This window comes from Anneissia japonica, unplaced genomic scaffold (genome assembly GCF_011630105.1).
Source record: "Anneissia japonica isolate Jap-2015-1 unplaced genomic scaffold, ASM1163010v1 scaffold287871_len1641731_cov197, whole genome shotgun sequence".
NCBI lineage: Eukaryota > Metazoa > Echinodermata > Crinoidea > Comatulida > Comatulidae > Anneissia > Anneissia japonica.
In genome coordinates, this window is record NW_022712275.1 from 585,831 (window position 1) to 607,707 (window position 21,877).

Below are 21,877 nucleotides of genomic sequence, written 5' to 3' on the forward strand. Positions count from 1 at the left end.
ACGCGTCAACAGATCGACTTTAATCCTCGCGACTCGCGCTCTAAACCGGGGAATCACTAGTTGGGGCATACAACATTCATAGCACTAAACATAAATGTAAAAATGCAAATGTTTTCTGGCTGACTGGAAGAATATCACTCTGTTATGCTTATAAATTAATTATAATTGTTTTACTACATTTTTTGACAATTTTGAATATTTCATTATAAAAAATAATTATATTGTAAGCATTTTGTGTCTTTTTTTGTGAAGGGCCACCGGCACTCGACGGTGATTTTAGTTTACTTTTGGGGTGTCCTGTCTCATATTTGTATAATTATTATTATTATTATTATTATTATTATTATTATTATTATTATTATTATTATTATTATTATTATTATTTCATTGTTATTAATCATTATTATTTTTATTATTATAATATTGTTATTATTATTTCATTGTTATTAATTATTATTACAGTATTATTATTGTGGGAAACAATTAAGACCACTTTTGCAGTTCTCCATCAGTGCTGTATCTAGTCTTGAAATGGGGGTGCTGATGGGGTGTGCGCGAAGGTAAAGTGGGGGGGGCTCAATGATCAGTTGAGGGGCTAAGGTGATTTTATGTGATTTTTAATTACTTGCAAGTGATTTTTTTTGGGTGGGGCGGCGACTGGGGCGCGAGTAATTTTTGAAGGGGCGTGTGCCCCCCCCATGCACCCCTAGATACGCCACTGTTCTATACTAAATGTAAATAAGTCACTCAACAATGATGCGATACATTATACATTAATTAAAGAAATCAATTTGTAATGAAAGACAAATATATTCTAGTAAACTTGTTTAAAACTTCAGACCACCTAGCTATTTATGTAAAATTAATAAGGTTCAAAAGACGAAATTGATTAACCAAAATACAGAATAGCCATGTATTGGTATTTGTAGTATGAATAAAAGAGCTGCAAAAAAGAAGAAGAAAAGCTTGAAACAAATAAAAAAGTAAAAAAATATATAAAAAGAATACCATGGAAGCAATAATCTGAAAATACATAATATTAGTACTGTACTACAATAGAGTCAACGCATTAATATTCACGTTAACGCGTCGCGTCGTACTTACGGTTTGATGAATGGTGTGATGTGGCACTACGCTACGCTACGCTTAAAAGCGGTCTGTTGTGTGGAGTTGACGATAACGGCAAATAAATACAGGAAAATAAGGTTAATTACAGCATGAGTTTTTATTTCATGATGATACGTTTTGTGTGTTGATTTTTAGGTCTATAAAACAACAAATATTAAAGGAATATTATGCCTAAATAGGCCTAGGGCCTAGGCCTACGTAGCCTAAATTCTAAGGGCTGGGCTAGGCCTAGGCTGGGGCTGAGCGGAGGCTTGCTTATGCCAACTAGGCTCAAGGCCTAGGCCCAAAAAAATACATTAGGCTAGGCCTATGTAGGCCTATGTGTAAACATAATCTAATAATATTTAATAAGTTAATATCAATATTGATAAGTAAATTTGAATGCCACATTCTACCTAAATTACTGAAAGAAAACTTGGTTAGATGATGTCCATACTGCATGTTCAGTCTACAGTTTGAAACAGGTTTGAAACAACGTTTGTGGCTCAAAATGAGCAAAAAAGCTCAAACTATACACAACATACAATAGGCCGAAATACACCGAGAGTAGTCATCCTCTTTCTAACTTCGGCAATAAATTAAAACGGCAATGACCAAAATGGCAATAACCAAAACGGCAGTAAACCAAAACGGCAATGATAAGTACCATTTCGTCTGTATTTTAAAGTTTGATTTATTTTTATTTTGTGTTCCCCAATCTTTTTATTAATTTTGCGGTTTATGGCCGCTTGGGTTTATTGCCGTTTTGAATTATTTCCGTTTTGTTCCATTGCTGTTCTGGTAAAAAGGTGTTGCCATTTTGGTTTATTGCCATTTTGACATGAAAGCAGACAAATACTGTATACATATTTTAGATGATTTTATACAATCGACACACTGCATACCGAAACTTTGTATTTTATAACATATTTCTATTAGTTTCTGCTTGAAAGGTGTGTGTTTTGTTCATACCCAGTTTACAAAAGTTTACCTCCTATTGTATTGCTGCAATGGCAAAAGAGGATTCAAAAAGGAGAAGAAAAATTGAAACTGCAAAAGAAAATCAGTAATTCAATTTCAAATAAATGAATGGCTCTTAAAGACATATTTGCTATATAATCCTGCTTATAAATTGAAATAAAATAAGTGGGATGGATAATTCCTGGGTTTTTTTTTTTACAATTTTACAAACTGGTAATGTTGATCATTTTGCTTTTTTTCAGATGCTGTTTCCTTAAAGATTAGCATCCAGATAGATTCAAACACACAGCAAATACGACGGAATGCCAATGTGATTCTTATTTACCGTAGCAACGATTCTTTGATGATGGTGATTATGTCGGTTTTAGAACTTGTTAGCCTGACGATTTTAACACAGATGAGCATTGGGGCGGGAGACTTCTTTAATGATGATGCTCTCTTCCGATTGAAGTGGGTAGACAAGGTACACCCACTTGTGAGTAGGATTTATGTTAATTTAAAATAATATATTTACTATCATCTCTTTCAAAATATAGTCACTATAATTGGGCTGCAGCACTAGTTGGTGATTCTTTACCTTCAAGGTTTCTTCCATAAATGGAGATTTCTGGTGGGAACATTTACTGACTCTTTACTTGATCAGGGCATGGAATACAAACTATGTTCTAAGCCAAATATACCTTCAGTTTTACAATGCATATACTGACTTCTCCCTCCTCCTCCTGTTATTTGTTGTTGAGGAAATTAAATTTTATTATTACTATTAAACTATTACAAATTTACAAATTCACATACAAAGGCAAAACATCAAAATTGGGAAGGGGTACAGCTTTTCTGATAAGCTATGGTTATATAGTTATAAGGAGCTCAAAATGAAAAAAAAACGCACAAAGAGAATAATGGAGGCGATGGATGTCACAAACCAATAACGGGTAAACACAAAGATGCCAAAAACAAGAAATAAAAATGATGTAATCATTTTGGGTTATGTTTCACTATCTAGGTTGAAGAATTTTCAGAAGAGAATTCAGTTGTCATGACAACAGCAGAGAATGAGCAGTATCGTTGCTTTTTGCCAGATTCTGGAAGTGAAGAGAAGAAAAAGACAGCTTATACAGGACCCTCTGCTAAAATTGTATTAAAACCTCTTTTCAAATCAAAGGCATGTGTGCTCAAGGTATGCACTGGATTTATATCCATTTTATTTTGTTTAATACTCTGCCAAAAAACGTTATGTATTCACCGTTGTCTGTCTGTTAGCAAGATTACACAGAATTTAATTTAGGAAGAAAAAGTCAAAGGAAGGTCATGAATATTTGATTTTTTTTTTAGCTTAAAAGAAAATAATGGTGTCACCCCCTCATAGTATTCAGGCACAGGCTGGAGGTATGTTGCAGCCCTCAAGAAAATAATGTTCTTGAATGCGATGGACGATTCCATTATTTTCTTGAGTGCTGTACCTGTAAAAAAAAGTGGAATCACCCATCATACATGGCATGCATACTGTTGGTATGCAAGCACAGGGCGAAGTTTTGCACTCGAATAAACTGGAGTGACTGCTCCAGTTTATATAGCGTCATTTCCATTGGTTACAAAATGTTTAATTTCCTGGTCATTAGACACAACTCTCGGCGTTCAATCCTTTAATTGGATGGCTAATGTTTTTTCCTCTGCACCAGAATAAAAAAAAAAAAAAAGATTGGCATCCTAATATGTGGCAAAGACAAGCCAAACCAGTCACTCATCACAAAAATCAATTTTTAGTAATAATTATAGAGTTAAACAGTAAAATGAGAGCTACAGTATAAAATGGTAAAAGAATCATTTAAATCGAATTTGAATTTATTCGGTGTAAACACCAAGGATAGCCCACGAAAGTCTAGAAGAATTATTTTCAGTGGGGTCCTTCTGGTGGTGATTGTGCAGTACACCCAGAGACAATCCCCTACTCTTTTACGAAGAGTGTACTGCGTTCTTTAACGCGCACATGGGCCATTAATGCACACAGGACCGCTATTGTAACTTGTATCTCAGCCCTCCAATTTCAGGAGCTTAAAAATACAGCTATTTAAAGAACAGTATTTGAGAAATCGGCCTTCAGAATTTACGATTTCAAAGATTTCTCAGGCAGAGACCATTACCAAATCGTTAAAAAATCTTGTCCTAATGTTAAAAAGGGAGAAAAAAACATAGCATGATGTATAGATATATAAAGCTATGAAATAGATTTTGAAAAATGTTGACATTCCAACAAATTTTGGCCATTATCCTCAAAACACGATTTGCAAGAAATGACTGGTTTATCTTGTTTTTCGCCACATACATTGTAATTTACACAAAATACATTATTTGTATTATTATTTCAGCTTGAACCATATTGGACGTATGAATTATGCCATGGAAAGTTTTTACGTCAATACCATGAAGAAAAATTGCCAGGAAATGTAAGAAATTGTATTATATAATGTTGTTATGACCTTACTTTTTACTTACTGTTTAAAAAAAAATTTTAATAATTCCCTGTAATACCTTCTGACCGAAAATAAACAACAGTCATGTTTATTTTGAATGTATTTTCAAAATGAATATTGATCTTTAGTTTGTATACAAAATGTTAAAATTATTTATGTTGTTAATTAAAATTTATATCTTTGGCTTAATTTCAATTGACAGTTATCCTTGCGTTTTTACTTTCAGAATGTGAAGTTACTTGAATACTATTTAGGTTATTATGAAGCTCCATCAGTAGTGCCAAGTCCCTCTGACCTGGTAAGAATTATCTTCACTATCACTGTTATTAAAATAAATAAATTGAGGTTACTGACCATTGACCATCAGAATGTACTTTAAAATGCAGCCAATGATCGTTAAAATTTACTTTTTGTTGATGTGGGAGTCATGCAGAATTTTAAAATACCAAAAACTCTGTTTTGGATTTATCCAGCAAATGGTGGGTTTTGCCAGAACAACATATTTCAATCTTTATTTGTTTGTCTTCAACAAATAGGAAAAAAATTGAATTAAAATGTATCACTTTTTTTAAAATTATTTTTCATTAATTTCAGATTCCAACAAAAAAAATCGATGGAAAAGATATACCCTATTATGAAGTATTGATGTCGAATGGTACACTTTGTGACATTAAAGACAAGAAAGCAAGGGTAACACGCCTTCGGTACATTTGTGACTTGCAAGGACGTAATGAGATGGTTAGCCTAGAGGAAGTCAGTACCTGCGAATATGAGGGCCTAGTACTCACACCAGCCCTCTGTTCTCATCCAAGCTATAAGTTAGTTGATTCACTTGTTTATTTTGTTGTTAATCTATTCATTTTCATTGTTCTTAAGCTTTTTTTCCCATTTTTTTCTTTGTTGTTAATTTTAAGACAAAATTCAGTTATTGTACTGCTATGTTTTTAAAATGCTTTGATTGAATAATATACCATTATCATAATGGTGATGTTCAGTTTTTTGGCCCTTCACATTAATTTTCTTTGGTCAATAGATGTATAAAAACCATCTCATGTGGTGCTCAGGCTTTCTATTCTGCTGCATTCATCTAATGTAAAGAATTTAGATTCGCTTCAATCATTTAAAACACTGCTCAAAACTCACCTACCATACATATTTTTTGAAAAAGAAAATGGATATTAAACCCCCATTTTTTACAAAATATATTTTTTAGCTGTTCATGATACCTTTTCAGACACCAGAAGTAGTTACCGTAACTGCTCAAATAAACGCTGGATTTTTGGAGGCAGTGCTTATAAAAAAATATTGGCGTGGGGCTTTCCATGCCCATTCCCATGTTATGGTTCGGTAGGCCTACGTCACCGTAAATAAACATTTATAAAGAAATGCTTGTGTCTTTGTTGTGTTATTTATTCATTTTAACACTATTTAAAACCCTGTTTCTCAAAGTGTTTCATTACAGACAGGTTAATATACTCTTGCTTAAGCGTTGCTTATTTGAGAGCAGCATTTGTTCGAGAATTTAAGGAATTTAAGTTTGATGTTGCCTGTCATATGCAAGAAGAAAAAGACACCACTTCAATGTCTTAGAATACTCATTCGTACAACATATTTCTTTTACTTCGGGAGCCTGGCTTTAAGTATTTTTCTTGATTTTATAAAAATTGTATATTAACTGTTGATCTACCATTTACAATTTCATTCCAGAGTTAAAGATATGCCAGAAAGTAATATTAATTGCCAGCCGCTGACTGGTTCTCCTGTGTATCCATCTGGATATCAAAGATTAAATAGTGCAGACACACAAAACCAATATTCACCTGTTAAGGTAATGTGTTTATACAGTGTTTATTTAAGTTGAGAGAAGTAGTATACTGGTTGTTTATTTGTTTATGAAAGTCATCTTATTTTCTATTGTTGAATCCAATGAAATTCAAGCTTTTGGATGTAGCATTAATTTACTCCTGTGTAACATTTATCTTTTGTGATTTGGTTATTACTAGGTAATCATTTAAAATCCTGGGTGAAAAAGAAACCTTAACTAAAACATGTTTTTTTTTTTTTTTGTAGCCCAAGCCGGTAAGTCAACCTCGGTCTTCATCGCAGCCTACACCGAAGGTTTCACCTGTACCAATACACCCTGTAGACACCTCAGTTGTGGAGTCTTTCTTGAAAGGAGAATACTGCTTAAATGGGGTAAGACTTGTAATTCTGCACTATATCATTTCAGTGCTAAAAGCTGGTACAGTATTAACTCAGAACACTCAATACATGTTTAATTTAATTACTATCTCAATTTTTTCCACAGTATATGCTGCAATAGATATTTCCAGTGTGTCAATCAAACTTAACAATTGACCAATCAGAACAGGGGCAGGGATATATGCATGTATCACAAACACACGTTTTGTGGGACCTTAGCAACAATATCCAAGGGGTGTGGCTTAATAGAACAGTTCATTTCTAGGGTTGGCATTGCATTCTAATATTTTGGAAACTTGTTTGAGTTTGCATGTATTTCCAGAGGACAACAAATTTTAATTTTTATTAGACTTCACTGGGAGTTTTCAAGTCATTCACTTGGTTCATTTTGTCTATTTAGTGAACACTTACCTAGATTAACCTAATAATTGCCTATACACTCTCAAGTGAGAACACTTGTCTTGCGAAAACGATTGAGGATGTTTTATTGGCTGCTGGGGTACTCATTGCACCATGAGTTGAATGTTCCATTGTATTTTCAAGGGGTGTTCTAACTTGAGAGAGGATAAACAATTATTTATCCTGGTGAGTATAGAGTACAACAGTCGTGTCCTCACAACACCAGGTGGCACCCTTTGTCGTCAACTAGACATTGGTTGCCGTTCATTACGCCTGAATGACTTCATAATCTTAATGGTTTAGAATAGGCTTCCTGGAATAGACATTTTAAAACCTAATAATTTACCATCAAATGTACTAAAAACACAAAAGCTTGCATTATAATAATATTAGTTACAACATCTTAATAATTACGTTAGAAATTGGGATCAATGGTTTGTCAGTGGAGAAAGTGGCATCCAGTTGAACGCATTTTGTCGCTGATAGCAACGGAGTAGTATCATGTGTTATCGTGATGTAACATTGTAGTACTCTATGTCACTCATAGACTATCAGCATCATTACTGATTTGTGTAATCTTGTTTAAATAATTTAGACAATAGATTTACAATGTATTAATGTTATTTACTTTTACTTTTGTAATTTATAATTGCAGGGTGGAAGGGAGTGGTGGAAATACACATTTTGCTATGGAAAATATGTGCAACAATACCATGAGGTAAGGGGAGATATACAAAATATAAACTTTTAATTTTCATATTTTATATATCTTTGGTTATGCATTTGTTGAAAAATTGGGCAAACATTGTTTTTTGACAAGTAGTTTTTGAAACACATAATCGTAGAGCAACATGAACTAGAATTTGAAGAAAGTCAATTCAAATTCACATTATGGCCAAAGGATAAATTAATGAATTGATAATCAGTGTGTTAATAGGAGTGTTTGAGGCCTATTTTTTCCTAGACCTGCTTGTTGTAGTCTTTAATAACAAATTGATGTAGGCCTAGGCCACCTAGCAGCCTAGAGTACTGTCAAGTCGTAGATTAAATCATCACATGATCTTACATTTCTGTACTGACCAAAAAAAGGTGATTATTATTTTCAAAGCTTGATGACATTTTTATTTCTCTGACAAATGTCTAGTTAATGATAAACTCATGAAAAGTTTATCATTACAATCAAATTTATTTGCCATACTGAACACATTCTACTTCAATTTCAACTGTTTTGCGTTAACATCTGTTAACATTATCAATGTTTTCATGCATTAAAATCTAATCTTTGTATAATAATTTCCTCTAGTGTATATGTGTAAATATACTAATTGTGTATTATGCAAAAACTAATGAATGGATCATGAAATTCAGTGTAAGAGTAGAAACTGGTCTAGAAAGAGGTGATTACATTTAAAGGTGAAAGGACAAATGTCATAATCATGGAGAGTTGAAAATTCACATTAATTAATTTGAGGAGTGAGGTATGCACTATTTGTCTAAAAATGATACTCATTCTTTTTCAAATCCTTCAAAATACTCTTATTTGATTGTCTACATATTTTTTTCTTTTTTCTGTTTAGGAAAAAGGTGGAGTTCGATCAAGCACAATAAATTTAGGAACATGGAATGAAGATATACATATAAAATGGTATCATTCACCTGAAAGGTTAAGAACAACAAGTTTAACGTAAGTCAGTCAATCAATCAGTCGATTAATTAATCAATCAATCAATCAATCAGTCAGTCAATCAATCGTTCCATTTATTTGGCACCATTCCAACAGTTGGTCTACATTTCTTATAATTAATAAATAAATTTCTGTACCATAAAACTATAATGATAACAATGCAGTGAAAACAAGACATGTTTAATAAGTGCAGACCTGAAGAGATCTGATTTTGAAAGATGAAAAATGATATCGACAGGGTGTGATTTAAACCTGCAACATCAAGGTCAAGATCTTAACCGCAACTGCCGCACCGCTTTCATGTAAATTTAAAACGTTAAGTTATCTTTCAAAACATTTAATGCTGAAAATAATTCTTTTGTGTCCAGTGCTGTTTGCTTAAGAATTGCTTCATTTTCCTTCTAGAACTATCTCTCAATTTTATGGGAATGGTGATATATGTGATGTTACTGGCAAAGCAAGGCAAGTGCTAGTGAAGTTGAAGTGTAAAGAAACGTTAAGGCTACCTGCAGTCTCGCTCTCATTACACGAACCAAAAACCTGTGATTATATTTTATTAGTAAGTACTTTCAGCTCTGTCCACATTACCAAGTGTTATGATATCATATTGGTGTTATGATGTCATATTGGTGTTCATCATGCCCATAAACAAAAAAAACCCATATGTGGCAAAGAGAAGCTAAACTTGTCATTCCTCGCAAACAGCAAACAATTTTCTTAGTTTTTACTACATTGTTAAACAGTAAAATGAGAGCTATAAAATGGTAAAAGAATCGTTTAAATCCGACATTTCGTTATGAAGTTACAGGAGTTTAAACATACAGCTGTTTAAAGAACAATATTTGAGCAATCTGCCTTCAAAGTTTACGATTTCGAAAATTTCTCAGGCAGAAACCATCACCAAATCGTTAAAAATTGTTGTTTTATCATTGAAAATGGGGAAAATAACAGCATATCATGATGTATAGATATATAAAGGTTAATTTAGTGCAATAAAATTTGATTTCAAATATTTCGACATTCCAGCATGTTTTGTGCCATTAACAGATTTGCGACGAGTGACTGGTTTGGCTTGTCTTTGCCAAATATATTTGTCAATAAACTGGATATCACTTTCCTTAAATCAACCAGAGGTGAGGGGGGTATCAAACTCGGTGCTTGCCATATTACATGGCCCCCTACCAAGATTTGTCTCTTCCGCCAGATCTGCTCTGTTAACAGGAAATGGTTGTTGATCAGAAGTTGAGGTCTACTATCAAATTGTGTAATAAAACACCCAAGTTTAGGCATCTACATGTTAATTTTTTTAATGTACACCTTATCACCAAGCAGTTGTTCCTTAAAAACAGTGAATGATTAAAAATCGGAATTTGAATTATATTTTCTACATGCTAATTTAAACTGAATATTACAACTGTTTGCTGGTGGGAGTTAAGTCAGTTAATCCCAAAACAATGCCTGACATTTAATGCTAATACTGTACAGTATAATATAATATATTTTTTGAAATATAATAATGATGCTCTGCGATTCATGTTGTTCTAAATATATGTTTACTTTATATTATTATTTTCTTTCTTCTCTTTCAGATTGAGTCTTCCATATTTTGCTCTCTAATATCTACAGTCGATGCCCATGGATTGATTAATTTTTCCCCATGAAGTCTTCAACCTTACAGTATTTTAACATTGTATTAGATGATTTTTTTATGTGTCAACTATTTCTATTTTCTCAGTATGACTACCTTCCAATATTCCTCTAACCATTCATGTTTCTTCCAGTTTGAAAAGAAATTATGTTGAAATTTTAATTGAACTTGCATTACAAGTATGTATTCTGTGTGGGATGTAGTGGGAAAATATATAAAATTAAATGAACCTCATACATGGAAGATATTGCATTGTAGGGATTTTTTGTTGGTACATATTCAAGGCAATTCATTTTATCCCTACTGGTGACAGTACTATGGTATTAATTGACACTACATCCCAACACTGTCAATTACAGTAATACCATAGTACTGGTGACAGCACTGTGGTATTAATTGACAGTGTTGGGATGTAGTGAGGGAAATAAAAATAATTTGTGAATTTCCTACAGGGAAGATATTGTACTCCAACCCCAACAAGGGATTCTTTTTTGTAAATTTTAAAGGCAATTTCTTAACCCCTCTAACACTGGGCACAGTACTTTTTTTCATTTTAAATGTTTTTACTGTAATTTTAGTGGCATTTTCAGGCTCTTTGGTTTGCTCTTTTACCGTCTTCGTGACTGGTTCATTTTGTAAAAAAAAAAAAATTTGCCATGATGATAGCAAAAGCTATGTTGAGAGAAATTAGACTATGAATTAAGAAACTGGAGTGTCATGGACAATTAATGATTTTTAACAAAGTAACTAAAATAAAACTTGCCAAAGTCGACTTTGCCATTCTTGATAAATTTCTGTCGATTTTATTTTACATGCCAAATTGTTGTGTTTTCCATTAATTGGCGATCTGTTAGTCTGATTTTATCCAAGTCCAACAATATTTTAATGCCATTTTGGAAATCGACTTAGGCAAGTTCAACTGTATTTTAGCACTTTAAGTTATAAATGTTATAATTATTATGTTTATGAAGGTTAAGATTGAAGTGCACACTGTTTATCATAACATTCATGTGTATTCTTCTGGCTAAATGTCACTGCCTGTTTTTTAAATATTTAAACATTAAAGCAATAATTTTCCTTCATGTATTTTTAAGAAAATGTTTTTTTGATAGTAAATATTGACATTGTCCTTACCACCATTATTTTATTATAATAATTTTCTATTTATCTTAAATAGCTACATAAATATTTAGTTTGGTGTTCTAATCAAAGCTCACTGACATTCCACAACTGCATTTTATTTACAACACACTGTTGGATACTTCATATATAATCATTTTTAATTCAGTAGCAAAATGATATTTTTAGAGAGTTGTAGTTCTCTAATATTTTTATAATGGAACTCTCAGTATACACAGACATGTGTTAGAAGAATAGTTGGTTTTATTTTTTTTAATATTTTTTTTCTTTTTCTGAATGATCATGTAATAATTCTAACATCTATCTTGAATCATGGATAATGCAAATAATTGTTTGTAGAAAATTACTAGAAAGTGAACTGTAGAATGAAGTTGTATAATATCACAAAGAATATAATTTAAATACAAATTTACACAGATAAAGCCAATTGGTCTAAAGTTCTGTGACAAATAACTGATTTTTCCATATGTATTGGCATGATTATGTGATATCACACCCATATATAGGCATGATGATGTCATGTTATGCCCATATATGGGCAAATTATGCAACAATATGTACTGTACTTGCAATAGCCACTGTCCAACATCACCCTTGTGAGCACTACACACTTGTTTACAACAATATACACAAAATGTCCAATTTTTATGAGTAATTATAACCCAGGAAATTATAAAATTGTAAATGTTACTTAATTTATTTATAATTTGAAAAAGGAAATAAAGAATATTTTAATCTGTTTGCTGCCTTGTCCATTTATTGCATCACATTTAGATTTATTTATTGTCCTGAAAAACATGTCATTAAATTTGGTTTCCTTCCTTGATGCAACAAAAAAATGCCATCAAAAATAGAAACATTCTTAAATTGTCTGTCTTTTCACTGAATGGAGCTGATGTGTATTACAAATGATGACATTAAGAATGGGAGTGTAATGTTGTAAGAAAAAAAACCTATATAAACCAAAAAATAAAAGCCTTTCTCATTCAGATTTTTAATTGTAAATTAATGACGTACTCAACTTCAAGTATGGACTTTCTTCTTCATGGTCCGTTTTCAATCAGAGCCATATATATAAAGAGTTGCGACATTCCGCTCCTTGGTTTACGAAAGTCACGTGGTACACACCGTCCATTTTGTTTCATAATCTTCCCGATGAACACATGCAAAGTATATGTGTTACGTACATTGCATATGAATTTCACACATTTAATTGGGTTTACAACTATATTTTATAATTAACATCACTTTGTATGGACAGCGTATAAGAATTCATATATAATCGAATATTTTCACGCGTGCGTGCTCGCGTAAATTCCGTGCTCGCGTAAATGATTGAAATTAAAATTAGAATTGTTTTCAATTATCGTTAATTCGTCACATTTTCAAGTGTGAAACATTTTTAAAAATGGAGCATGATGGTGAGCAAGTCAGCAGGCGTGTGGTGTTGTCAAGTCGTCCAGGTAGTAGGCCTTCAAAGTAAAGGATTGTATAAAAAATTTGATTGTATTTGTTAACAGTTGGTCCATGGCTTGCTTGGATTATAATGAATTGATAAAAATTGTTCTTTTTGTATCCAAGTTCAGTAGTAGATAGGTAGGCCCTACTGCTGCTGGAGGCGTTGTTTGGTCCACCAGAACCAGGCCAGGGCCAGCCATAATTTAGTACTACTAGGGCCTGGGCCCTAGGTCTAACTAGTACCGTAATATAGTAGGCTAGATAGATAGTATAGCCTACTATATAGATAAGCCTAGGATAAATATGCCTGTTCAAGCGGATGCATTAGTGTGAACTATATAACAAGGGCGAATTTATCCAAAACATTTTTATTTTTGTCTTGTTATTGCTTTAATGCTAAAATGCACATGTAGCCTACCTAAAAATATGGTTGTGAAAGGGTTCTGTTTGGTACTTTAATCCTAGGCCTAGTCTTGGAAATAAATCTCAGCATGAATTATGAATGAATACGCAACTGCAAATTATGTGCAAGAATAAATATCTATCAGCAGAAATAGGCTATTATTTAAACAAATAATAATAATAAGTTGTCAGAAGGAAACAGATAGTTATAGCAAATTTGAATCCCATCTCCCGCAAATCATAATATTTACATGTTTTCACTATTTTATTATTAATTGTTTCGTGGAAGTCAGTGCCGATGGGTATCACCATGTGTAGTAATAAACTTGAAAAGTTATTATTAACCACTGCAGATCAGTGGAGGATTCAAAGGGAGGGACACAACTGCCTAGGCCCCAACCACTGCAGAGCATCAGTTTTATTTTTTGTATTTAACAGATTGTGGCACTATTTCTATAATTTTAAAATTTCTCTTTAGGAGTTGATGGGGTACCGTCTGCTAACAACTTTGCTGTCGAGAAATGCAGCTACCCATCAGAATTAGCTGACGGCAATGTACTGCTGAAAACGCTGTATCTCTCAGTAGATCCATATATGGTAAGTGTAGTGAAGTTGGATGGATTGGTGGCTATCATGCTTCCTGTCAGTGTTGCAGGATTTTCTCATGACCAAAACAACACCACTCCCTAAACCCTCATATCAAGTTTTAGTTTGTGTAAGGCATTGTATGTATACACACATGCATGATGGTTTTGTGAGAAAGGGATTGTTATCTACAAGTAAGATAATGAAAAAAAAAAGTAAGGGAAAAAATATAGAAACTTTTTTGTTAAGATTGAAAACTTCTGCGACTGCAGGGAAACATGATTTTACTTCTTTTTTTATTTCTATGTGTAGCAGGATGGGAAGCATTGGGATTGTCTTGATGTGTGAGCAGTGTACTCTCAATTAAAAACATTTTTACTGGTAAATTTTTCCATAAAAATTTGTGCGCGCAGTGTGAGGCGTTAATACTCCTTTAGAGTGGGGTTTAATGACTTGAAGAAACAACACCACATATATTTATAGCCTAGGCATAGTCTGGAATGATGTTAATTTATTGAAAGAGGGCCAGCCTAGACTACCTAGGCTAGTATTTTTTTTTTATTTTACAAATTCAACAATCTTACTGGTTGGCCGGTTATTTTTACCGGTAAACTTGATGGCTAAAACAGCTTCGGGAGAGCACTGGTGGGAGTATAGAGTACTACAGTGTTGCGTCACGATACCATGTGATATTACTCTGTTGCGTTCAACCGGACGCCATTTTCTTCACTGACAAACCATTGATCTCAATTTTTGGGATCAATGTTATATCTTACTTTTTCTTTGTAATTTTTAATTGATGATTAAATGTGTCTTCGATAACTAATATAATGCAAGCTTTTGTGTTTTTAGTACATTTTGATGGTAAGATATTAGATTTTAAAATGCCTATTCCAGAAAGCCCATGAAGTCAACAACAGAGCACGCCACCTGGCGTCGTGACGTCACGACTGTGGTACTCTATGTGGGAGTACTGTATGTGTTACACTGAGTTTGTAAACAAGCAAACTAACACCAGTGATGTTTTTGTGATTTCATTTTGATGAATATTAAAGATGAACAAATCCATCCTTCTAACATGACCATTGGGGTCATATATGTGCCTCCTGTACATGAAATCACACATCAAATTAGAGATCAATCCCAGGTCTAGTGGAAGAAGCTTTAGGACATTCCATGCAGTATGATATTTTTGACTACTTACCTGCGAGTGCATATTTAAACACAAGGAAAATGGTATTACCTCTTTGGTGCCATCCAAAATCAACTACGGCATGCCTAGCAATTATATGGAACTGTGTGAACTATGTAATTACCCTCACAGGATTTGCTATTTAATATTTATGAGGATATACAGTTGGTAAAACAAATATAACATGGTAAAATTTTGGTCACGCTGGGTAGTAATCCTAATACCTCGGGAAGTATAATTCGTTACTTCACGTCAAAATATGTTGTATTTATGTATAATACATTGTAGATGTAACAAATACAACTGAACTTTACATTTATTTTGTAGAGATGCAGAATGAATGAAGACACTGGAGCTGATTACCTTGGACCATGGAAGTTAGGTGAATCCATTACTGGAGGAGGGGTTGGAGTTGTTATATTGAGCAATTCTGCAAGTCTATGTGTAGGAGATGTTGTTGAGGGTTTTCATTGGCCATGGCAGCACTATGCTGAAATACCTGCTGACCAGTTACAGAAGGTATCAATTGACACTTATTATCTTCATGAGTTTTTACTTTGCCTTATCTTGCAGAGAATATCCTTCTTTATGGGTATGAGTCCTGGGCTCACTTAACTCATTTTGCGCACTCTCCAGAATCTCTCCTTCTAATATTACCTTTGAGTGACCGCTGGCACCCACCATGATATTTATTTTTATATTTATTGAGCGGCTCAACCATGGGTCGACTGAAGAAGATCGGAATGCGTGCAAACTTGCTCGATTGATGTAAGGCCTCTTCTGGCGGATGGACGGATCGACTGCGGGCCATCATTTTTTTAGCACATAATTATAACACAACATTGCAGGGTTTGTAATCTAATTATCTTGTTGACAATGTTTTAATTTTCCAAAATGTTTTCAGGTGGATCCATCTGTAGTAGACGATCGCCATTCATTATTCCTTGGTGCCGTTGGAATGCCAGGTCTAACAGCATTATTGGGAGTACAGGAGAAGGGGCATGTAAAAGCAGGGGGCAAGCAAACAATGGTGATTAGTGGTGCAGCAGGGGCATGTGGCAATATAGCTGGACAGGTAAGACTATCTGAAGGTAGAAATAATTGTTTTCTAATTACTATGTTGATTTTGTAGAGTGTAAAAACAAATGTTTTCGAAAGTTGGCAATATAACTGGGCATGTATGCAAACTGTAGATAAAACCATTTTACTATGTTGTTTTGTTTGTATAAAAATGGTTAAATAAAAAGCTGGCAATAGAGCTAGATGAGTATAACCATCAGCTTAAAAATAATTGTTGTCATAATTGTATTTTTCTGTTAATAGGAACACAACCATTCTAGCATTGTTAACAAGTCTGGTGTAGCTCACTGTATCTAGTGGCACAGAATATTGATATGGGGAAGGGGAGACTGATTGGGGGGGGGTATCCACTGCTATATAAGAGAATGGGTGGGGCTAACATTGAACAAATTGTCGTACGCAATTGAGACTGGCCACCAGCTTAAAAAGGTTGAACATCCGAACTTTAGTCTAATTAACATGGTTTGGCTGTCATTTGGTAGTAGTAATATAAATATAGTAATAAACACAATTTTTGTAATATTTCCTTTGCAGATTGCAATGCTAAAAGGTTGTGCAAATGTTATTGGTATCTGTGGGTTGGAGGCCAAATGCAAATTTCTTACAGAAGATTTGCAATTCCAAGCAGCCATTAATTACAAGACAGAGAGCGTAGAGAAACGGTTGAAGGAATTAGCAGATGGTGGAGTGGATATCTACTTTGATAACGTGGGAGGAAATATAAGCAACATTGTGATTAGCCAGGTAAAGATGCCTTATTTCATCAATATTCTTAAAATAGGTTTCAAGTTTAAAAATGAAGCTATTATATAAAATAATGTGATAGAAGAAGTAGCTGTTTGATGCAATGGGAACGGTTTGGTTTCCCAACTTGGAGGTTGGGGTTTCAATCCCTTTCTGTGCATTTTGCTTGTGTCCTTAAGCAAAGCACTTTATCTTCATTTCTTCTCTCCACCCAGGAGTATAAATGGGTACCTGATGGGGTTGCCTTTTACAAGGGAAAAACTTACAGCACTTTGTAACTGAAAGCAAAAGTGCTATACAAGCAATAATTAACTAAGTATAAATAATTAAGTAGAGTATTTTGGCTATATTTTTAATAATATTACACAAAATTTCTTGATGTGTTATATCATCTAAATCAGTGGGTCTCAAACATTTTACTTGATGACCCACAAGTAAACGTCTAGGTAATTTGCCGCAAACCACTTTAAAGACCTTGATCTTGATCTCTGGTTCAATTCCATCTGCTGCTAATTGTTTTAGCTGGATCATCTCAATGAGATGTTTAACCTATCGGTCACCAAATGAATCCAATTCAATGCTATCTTTAACTGTATGAGATTAAAACCTGCCCATATTGACATATTTTGATTTTTATGGATTGCAGATGAATGCAGACTCGCATGTGATTCTGTGTGGTCAGATTTCACAGTACAATAAAGATGTTCCATATCCACCTCCACTACCCAAAGATATTGAGCAAATATTACAAGCAAAGAACATCACAAGAGATCGATTTCTAGTCCTCAACTACCAAGACAAGTTCTTAGAAGGAATAATGCAATTGGCCAGTTGGGTCAAGACAGGGCAGTTGAAGGTAAGAAGTGCTCTTTTATTGTAGCTTGGTATAAATGATAAAGTGTGAGAATGTTCTCCTTATGGACAGTGGTTAGATTTCAGTCATTTACCAACATAAAGATATGGTTCAAACATATATTTATTTCACTCTCATCCAACAGTAATTGACTTGCCACTTGCAGAAGCTCAGGCAGAGGCTTTGGCTAAGCTTGTGTCACTCTTGCGACTCAACAAGCAACTGCCTAGCAATTAAGAGCAATTCTGAGTCACAATTTGAAGCAACATAAGCGCTCTTCTAAATAGAAGCAATTGAAGAATTGCCAGTTGCTCCCATTTGTACATGTTCTATTCCCTGTGATCCAAAGCAACTCGCAAGCGATCATGTGACAGTAGCCTAGCTACTCCAGTCTGTTAACTGTGCACAGCTGCATGCACTACCAAAATTCAATAATATTAGTGTTAAATGGCAACTTGTTACAGGTAATCTACAGTCGGAAGTGACATAAGCACTCTGGGCAACTCGTTCTACATAATTGCTGAGAAGAGTCGCAAGGGTAAAAAAGCTTAGCTTAAGAAATTGAAATTTTTTTTTTTAATACTCATAAGCTTGTAATTCCTGTTTAAAGGTTTGCATGGTAAAGTAATAATATATTTTAATACTTGCGGTACACCACGAAGATAGTTCTGAAAAGAAGTGTGTTTGTTGAGAAAGTCTAGACTGAATTGCTTCAATCATCTGCAGAGAAACTAAACAGGGAAATATTTATATGTTTGCATAGTGAGAAATTGCTGCTGATTGGTGGAAAACTAAACAATAACTATGGTTCTTTTCTTTAGGTGAAGGAATCAGTTGTTCACGGACTTGAAAATTGTGGAGCGGCATTTGTATCAATGATGACAGGAGGCAATATTGGTAAACAAGTTGTACATATAGCTGATCTTTGATGTTCAAGTGTGTCAATCTGATCGGTAATCTGATTATTACCCCTCCCCATCTTTCGAAAACAGATCTGCGCCCTTGCCTACTACATCAAAAGATATACTGCTAGTCGAAAATTATGGGCCCCTGCTTGTAGAGAAGCGGTATAGTCTTGCCGTCTACGTATAAAGGAATGGCCAAACAGACACATCTTAAGTAGCATATTAGATACATAAAGAAAATATGGTCTCCAAACTTACTTAATATTATCGGATTTGCAAAAACACAAGCGTTGGTATTGTGGAAAACTGTGTTGTACCGTGAAATTCAAAAGTATAACTTCTTCTTGTACTGTGCAATTCAAAAGTATAATTTTTTCTCAAGTCGCAATAAAATGAGGTTAAAACGAAGAGCAAGATTTAACAGCAGTTAACACTAGGATGGACAATAATAGAGTGTTACCCCGAGACACATCCCAACTAACTCAAGTTACCTCAATTACAAGGCTCTCTGCCTTACGAAACATCTGGTAAACATATAAAGCCTAGCCGCTTGTATACACAAAACTATTTTTCTCCTTTACGTTCGAAAAATTTTCTTTATTATATTTCCAATGATATTAAAGTGATTGTTGTTTCCCTGTGTACTGTTTAAAAAGAACAAAACAAAAAGCCAGCTTCCTCTGTTACACGCAAAACCAAGCGCAAGTGGCTCTGCAGAACAAGTAGCAAGTCGGCGATGACCAGTCAGTCGTCCAGATACATGAAGATTTGAATGCCTTGTTCGTGAAAATATGCCGCTAGAGCCTTGACCACCCGAGTGAACACCCGCGGCGCGGTAGATACTGTGTGCTAAATGGCAGAATGAGGAATTGGAACACCTGGCTGTCAAGGCGAACCTCAACCAGCATTGATCCGACTTGCGGATTGTGATGTGGAAATAATCGTCCTTCAGGTCGATTGTAGCTGCCCAATCTCCTTTCTTCAGACCCATGAGAACGGTTGACCCATCCGAAACCTGCTGGGAACAATAAAAGGTTTTAGACACCGTAAATAGCCTCCCGTTCCGTGCCCAGGCCTCCTCACGTGCCGCAAACGAGCCAAAGAACAAATCATTAGCCTCAAACGAGGGAACTTCCAGAAAGCGGTGTTAATCACCCGGAGAGATGTCAGTCGCGCGGAGGAAGGAGGCTTACGTGACCGTGACGCGCCACCCCCGCAGACAACGCGATAGTTGCCTGTTGGTCGGCGATGAGCCCCATCACCTGCTGTAACGGGACCACGTCATCGTCTATTTTAGGGGGCGAACTGGATCAGCTAGGAAACTGAGAACGTAACCACAGATATTGACGGTGCGCAACGTCTCCCGTGCCTCGTGATCGTGAGACTGAAGAGCCTCTTCAGCCGTGGCCTGTGCCTTGTTCTTAAAAGTAGTCTTTGCGTTAATATCGAGGCCTTGGTCCTCACGAACTCCATCAATTTTCTTTTGTCTCTCATCAGTTCTTTCTTCTTTCATTCCATTTTCAACCTCAACCAAGTCCTCAATCAGCAGAGCTAACTTGCTATCAACAACCGAGAGACTGTTCTTACGTTTAACAACAGGTTTCTTTACAGCTGTATTGCATTGTTCATAATATAATTACAGATTACAGATTTGTAAAGGTATTCAGTAATTTAAATAACTCATTGTTTAAATTGATATTTATATATAGGTCCAAAATACCTTGTTCAATTTTCAATCAATGTGTAACTTTTGCTTTTTCTACTACAAACTTGTATTTTATATATAGTGATGTAGCCTAAAATTTTAAGTGTTTTTCAAATATTATGAATTTTGTAAAAATGATAATTTCACAAACAATACATATAAACATGGATTTACACTATTACTACTATGCAAGTCATGTGGCTACATACTGTAAATGCTTTAATTGAGAGTTTCTATTACCCTGTGTGTAGTGAAACACTTTGAGAAACAGGGTTTTACATATAATGTATACAGTGTTAAAATGAATAAATAACATAATAAAGACACAAGCATTTCTCTATAAACATTTATTTACGATGACATGACCTATGGTAATAGGTCTACGGGAATGTATGATAGGTAACATGGGATTTGGCATTTTTTTATAAGCTCCGTTTTCAATTAAGCGCCGCACTGAAGCCTCCAAAAATGTTATAAGCGTATTTGAGCATTTACGGTATGGTCACTCTGTTTATTGTGTATGTGAATATTTACAGTAATGTGTATGTTTTGAATGAGATCATGTGACGATTTGTAATGGGTTCATTATATTTAACTACTTTCTAGGTTTTACTTCTATACAACATATTTATTGTACAGAATATTTGTTGTATTCTGTGAGTCATCTTGCTTTAAGAACAAAATATTGTATAATAAAAATATATTAGATTGAATATACGTTTGTAAATATTGTATTTATTTAAATCGTTCTCAGCACCTTCTATTAATGTTCAACTCCAGTAGAATTACTTTTTTCTACCAGGTTGGGATCAATGAATCTTTATGATCACACAGTAACACACTTTGACGTTTAATAATTATTCATTGTAGTTCCACATTTATAGTGGAATTAAAGGCCGTTTATTTCCCTTTTATGTCTCTTGAAACATAACTTATGAAATTAAAGACTATTCAGAGGGTTTAATATGCCTTTGATATAATTACTCATCAATAGCTTGCAAAACATATAAGAGGGTCTACTACACGTCTATGTCATTAACTTATTAAATTATTTACTGCCTTTGACTGGCCATCTACATGATCACACAGTAACACACTTTGACGTTTAATAATTATTCATTGTAGTTCCACATTTATAGTGGAATTAAAGGCCGTTTATTTCCCTTTTATGTCTCTTGAAACATAACTTATGAAATTAAAGACTATTCAGAGGGTTTAATATGCCTTTGATATAATTACTCATCAATAGCTTGCAAAACATATAAGAGGGTCTACTACACGTCTATGTCATTAACTTATTAAATTATTTACTGCCTTTGAC

General features: G+C 34.2%; 2 protein-coding genes across 5 annotated transcripts; both read left to right on the plus strand.

The window, feature by feature from the left end:
• Nucleotides 1-1,083: 1,083 nt before the first annotated feature.
• Nucleotides 1,084-12,371, plus strand: LOC117107721 (endoplasmic reticulum lectin 1-like). 2 transcript variants are annotated; one of them, XM_033249460.1, is made up of 12 exons: nt 1,084-1,205; nt 2,331-2,563; nt 3,092-3,265; nt 4,455-4,532; nt 4,786-4,857; nt 5,154-5,377; nt 6,267-6,387; nt 6,630-6,755; nt 7,816-7,878; nt 8,738-8,844; nt 9,250-9,403; nt 10,434-12,371. In XM_033249460.1, exons 2-12 carry the CDS (start codon nt 2,432-2,434, stop codon nt 10,503-10,505), a joined length of 1,323 nt encoding a protein of 440 aa, XP_033105351.1. In that variant the 5' UTR covers nt 1,084-1,205; nt 2,331-2,431; the 3' UTR covers nt 10,506-12,371. The 2 variants fall into 2 exon arrangements, with proteins under 2 accessions (XP_033105351.1, XP_033105352.1); XM_033249461.1 differs by having other exon boundaries at nt 2,331-2,551.
• Nucleotides 12,372-13,018: 647 nt separating this feature from the next.
• On the plus strand, nt 13,019-21,271 carry LOC117107722 (prostaglandin reductase 2-like). 3 transcript variants are annotated; one of them, XM_033249463.1, is made up of 7 exons: nt 13,019-13,095; nt 13,971-14,089; nt 15,597-15,788; nt 16,174-16,344; nt 16,884-17,093; nt 17,740-17,949; nt 18,768-21,271. In XM_033249463.1, the coding sequence occupies exons 1-7, from the start codon at nt 13,041-13,043 to the stop codon at nt 18,873-18,875; spliced, it is 1,065 nt and encodes a 354-aa protein (XP_033105354.1). In that variant the 5' UTR covers nt 13,019-13,040; the 3' UTR covers nt 18,876-21,271. The 3 variants fall into 3 exon arrangements, with proteins under 3 accessions (XP_033105354.1, XP_033105353.1, XP_033105356.1); XM_033249462.1 differs by having other exon boundaries at nt 13,039-13,111; XM_033249465.1 differs by lacking the exon at nt 13,019-13,095 and adding an exon at nt 13,210-13,228.
• Nucleotides 21,272-21,877: the final 606 nt, after the last annotated feature.

Excerpts from the sequence above, each read along its gene's own strand:
- LOC117107721 (XM_033249460.1), top strand. The coding sequence starts at position 2,432 with ATGATGGTGATTATGTCGGTTTTAGAACTTGTTAGCCTGACGATTTTA. Across the intron at positions 4,533-4,785 it reads AAGAAAAATTGCCAGGAAAT|AATGTGAAGTTACTTGAATA; the intron begins GTAAGAAATTGT and ends TTTTACTTTCAG. Across the intron at positions 8,845-9,249 it reads TTAAGAACAACAAGTTTAAC|AACTATCTCTCAATTTTATG; the intron begins GTAAGTCAGTCA and ends TTTTCCTTCTAG.
- LOC117107722 (XM_033249462.1), top strand. The coding sequence starts at position 13,048 with ATGATGGTGAGCAAGTCAGCAGGCGTGTGGTGTTGTCAAGTCGTCCAG. Across the intron at positions 15,789-16,173 it reads CTGCTGACCAGTTACAGAAG|GTGGATCCATCTGTAGTAGA; the intron begins GTATCAATTGAC and ends AAATGTTTTCAG. Across the intron at positions 16,345-16,883 it reads GTGGCAATATAGCTGGACAG|ATTGCAATGCTAAAAGGTTG; the intron begins GTAAGACTATCT and ends TTTCCTTTGCAG.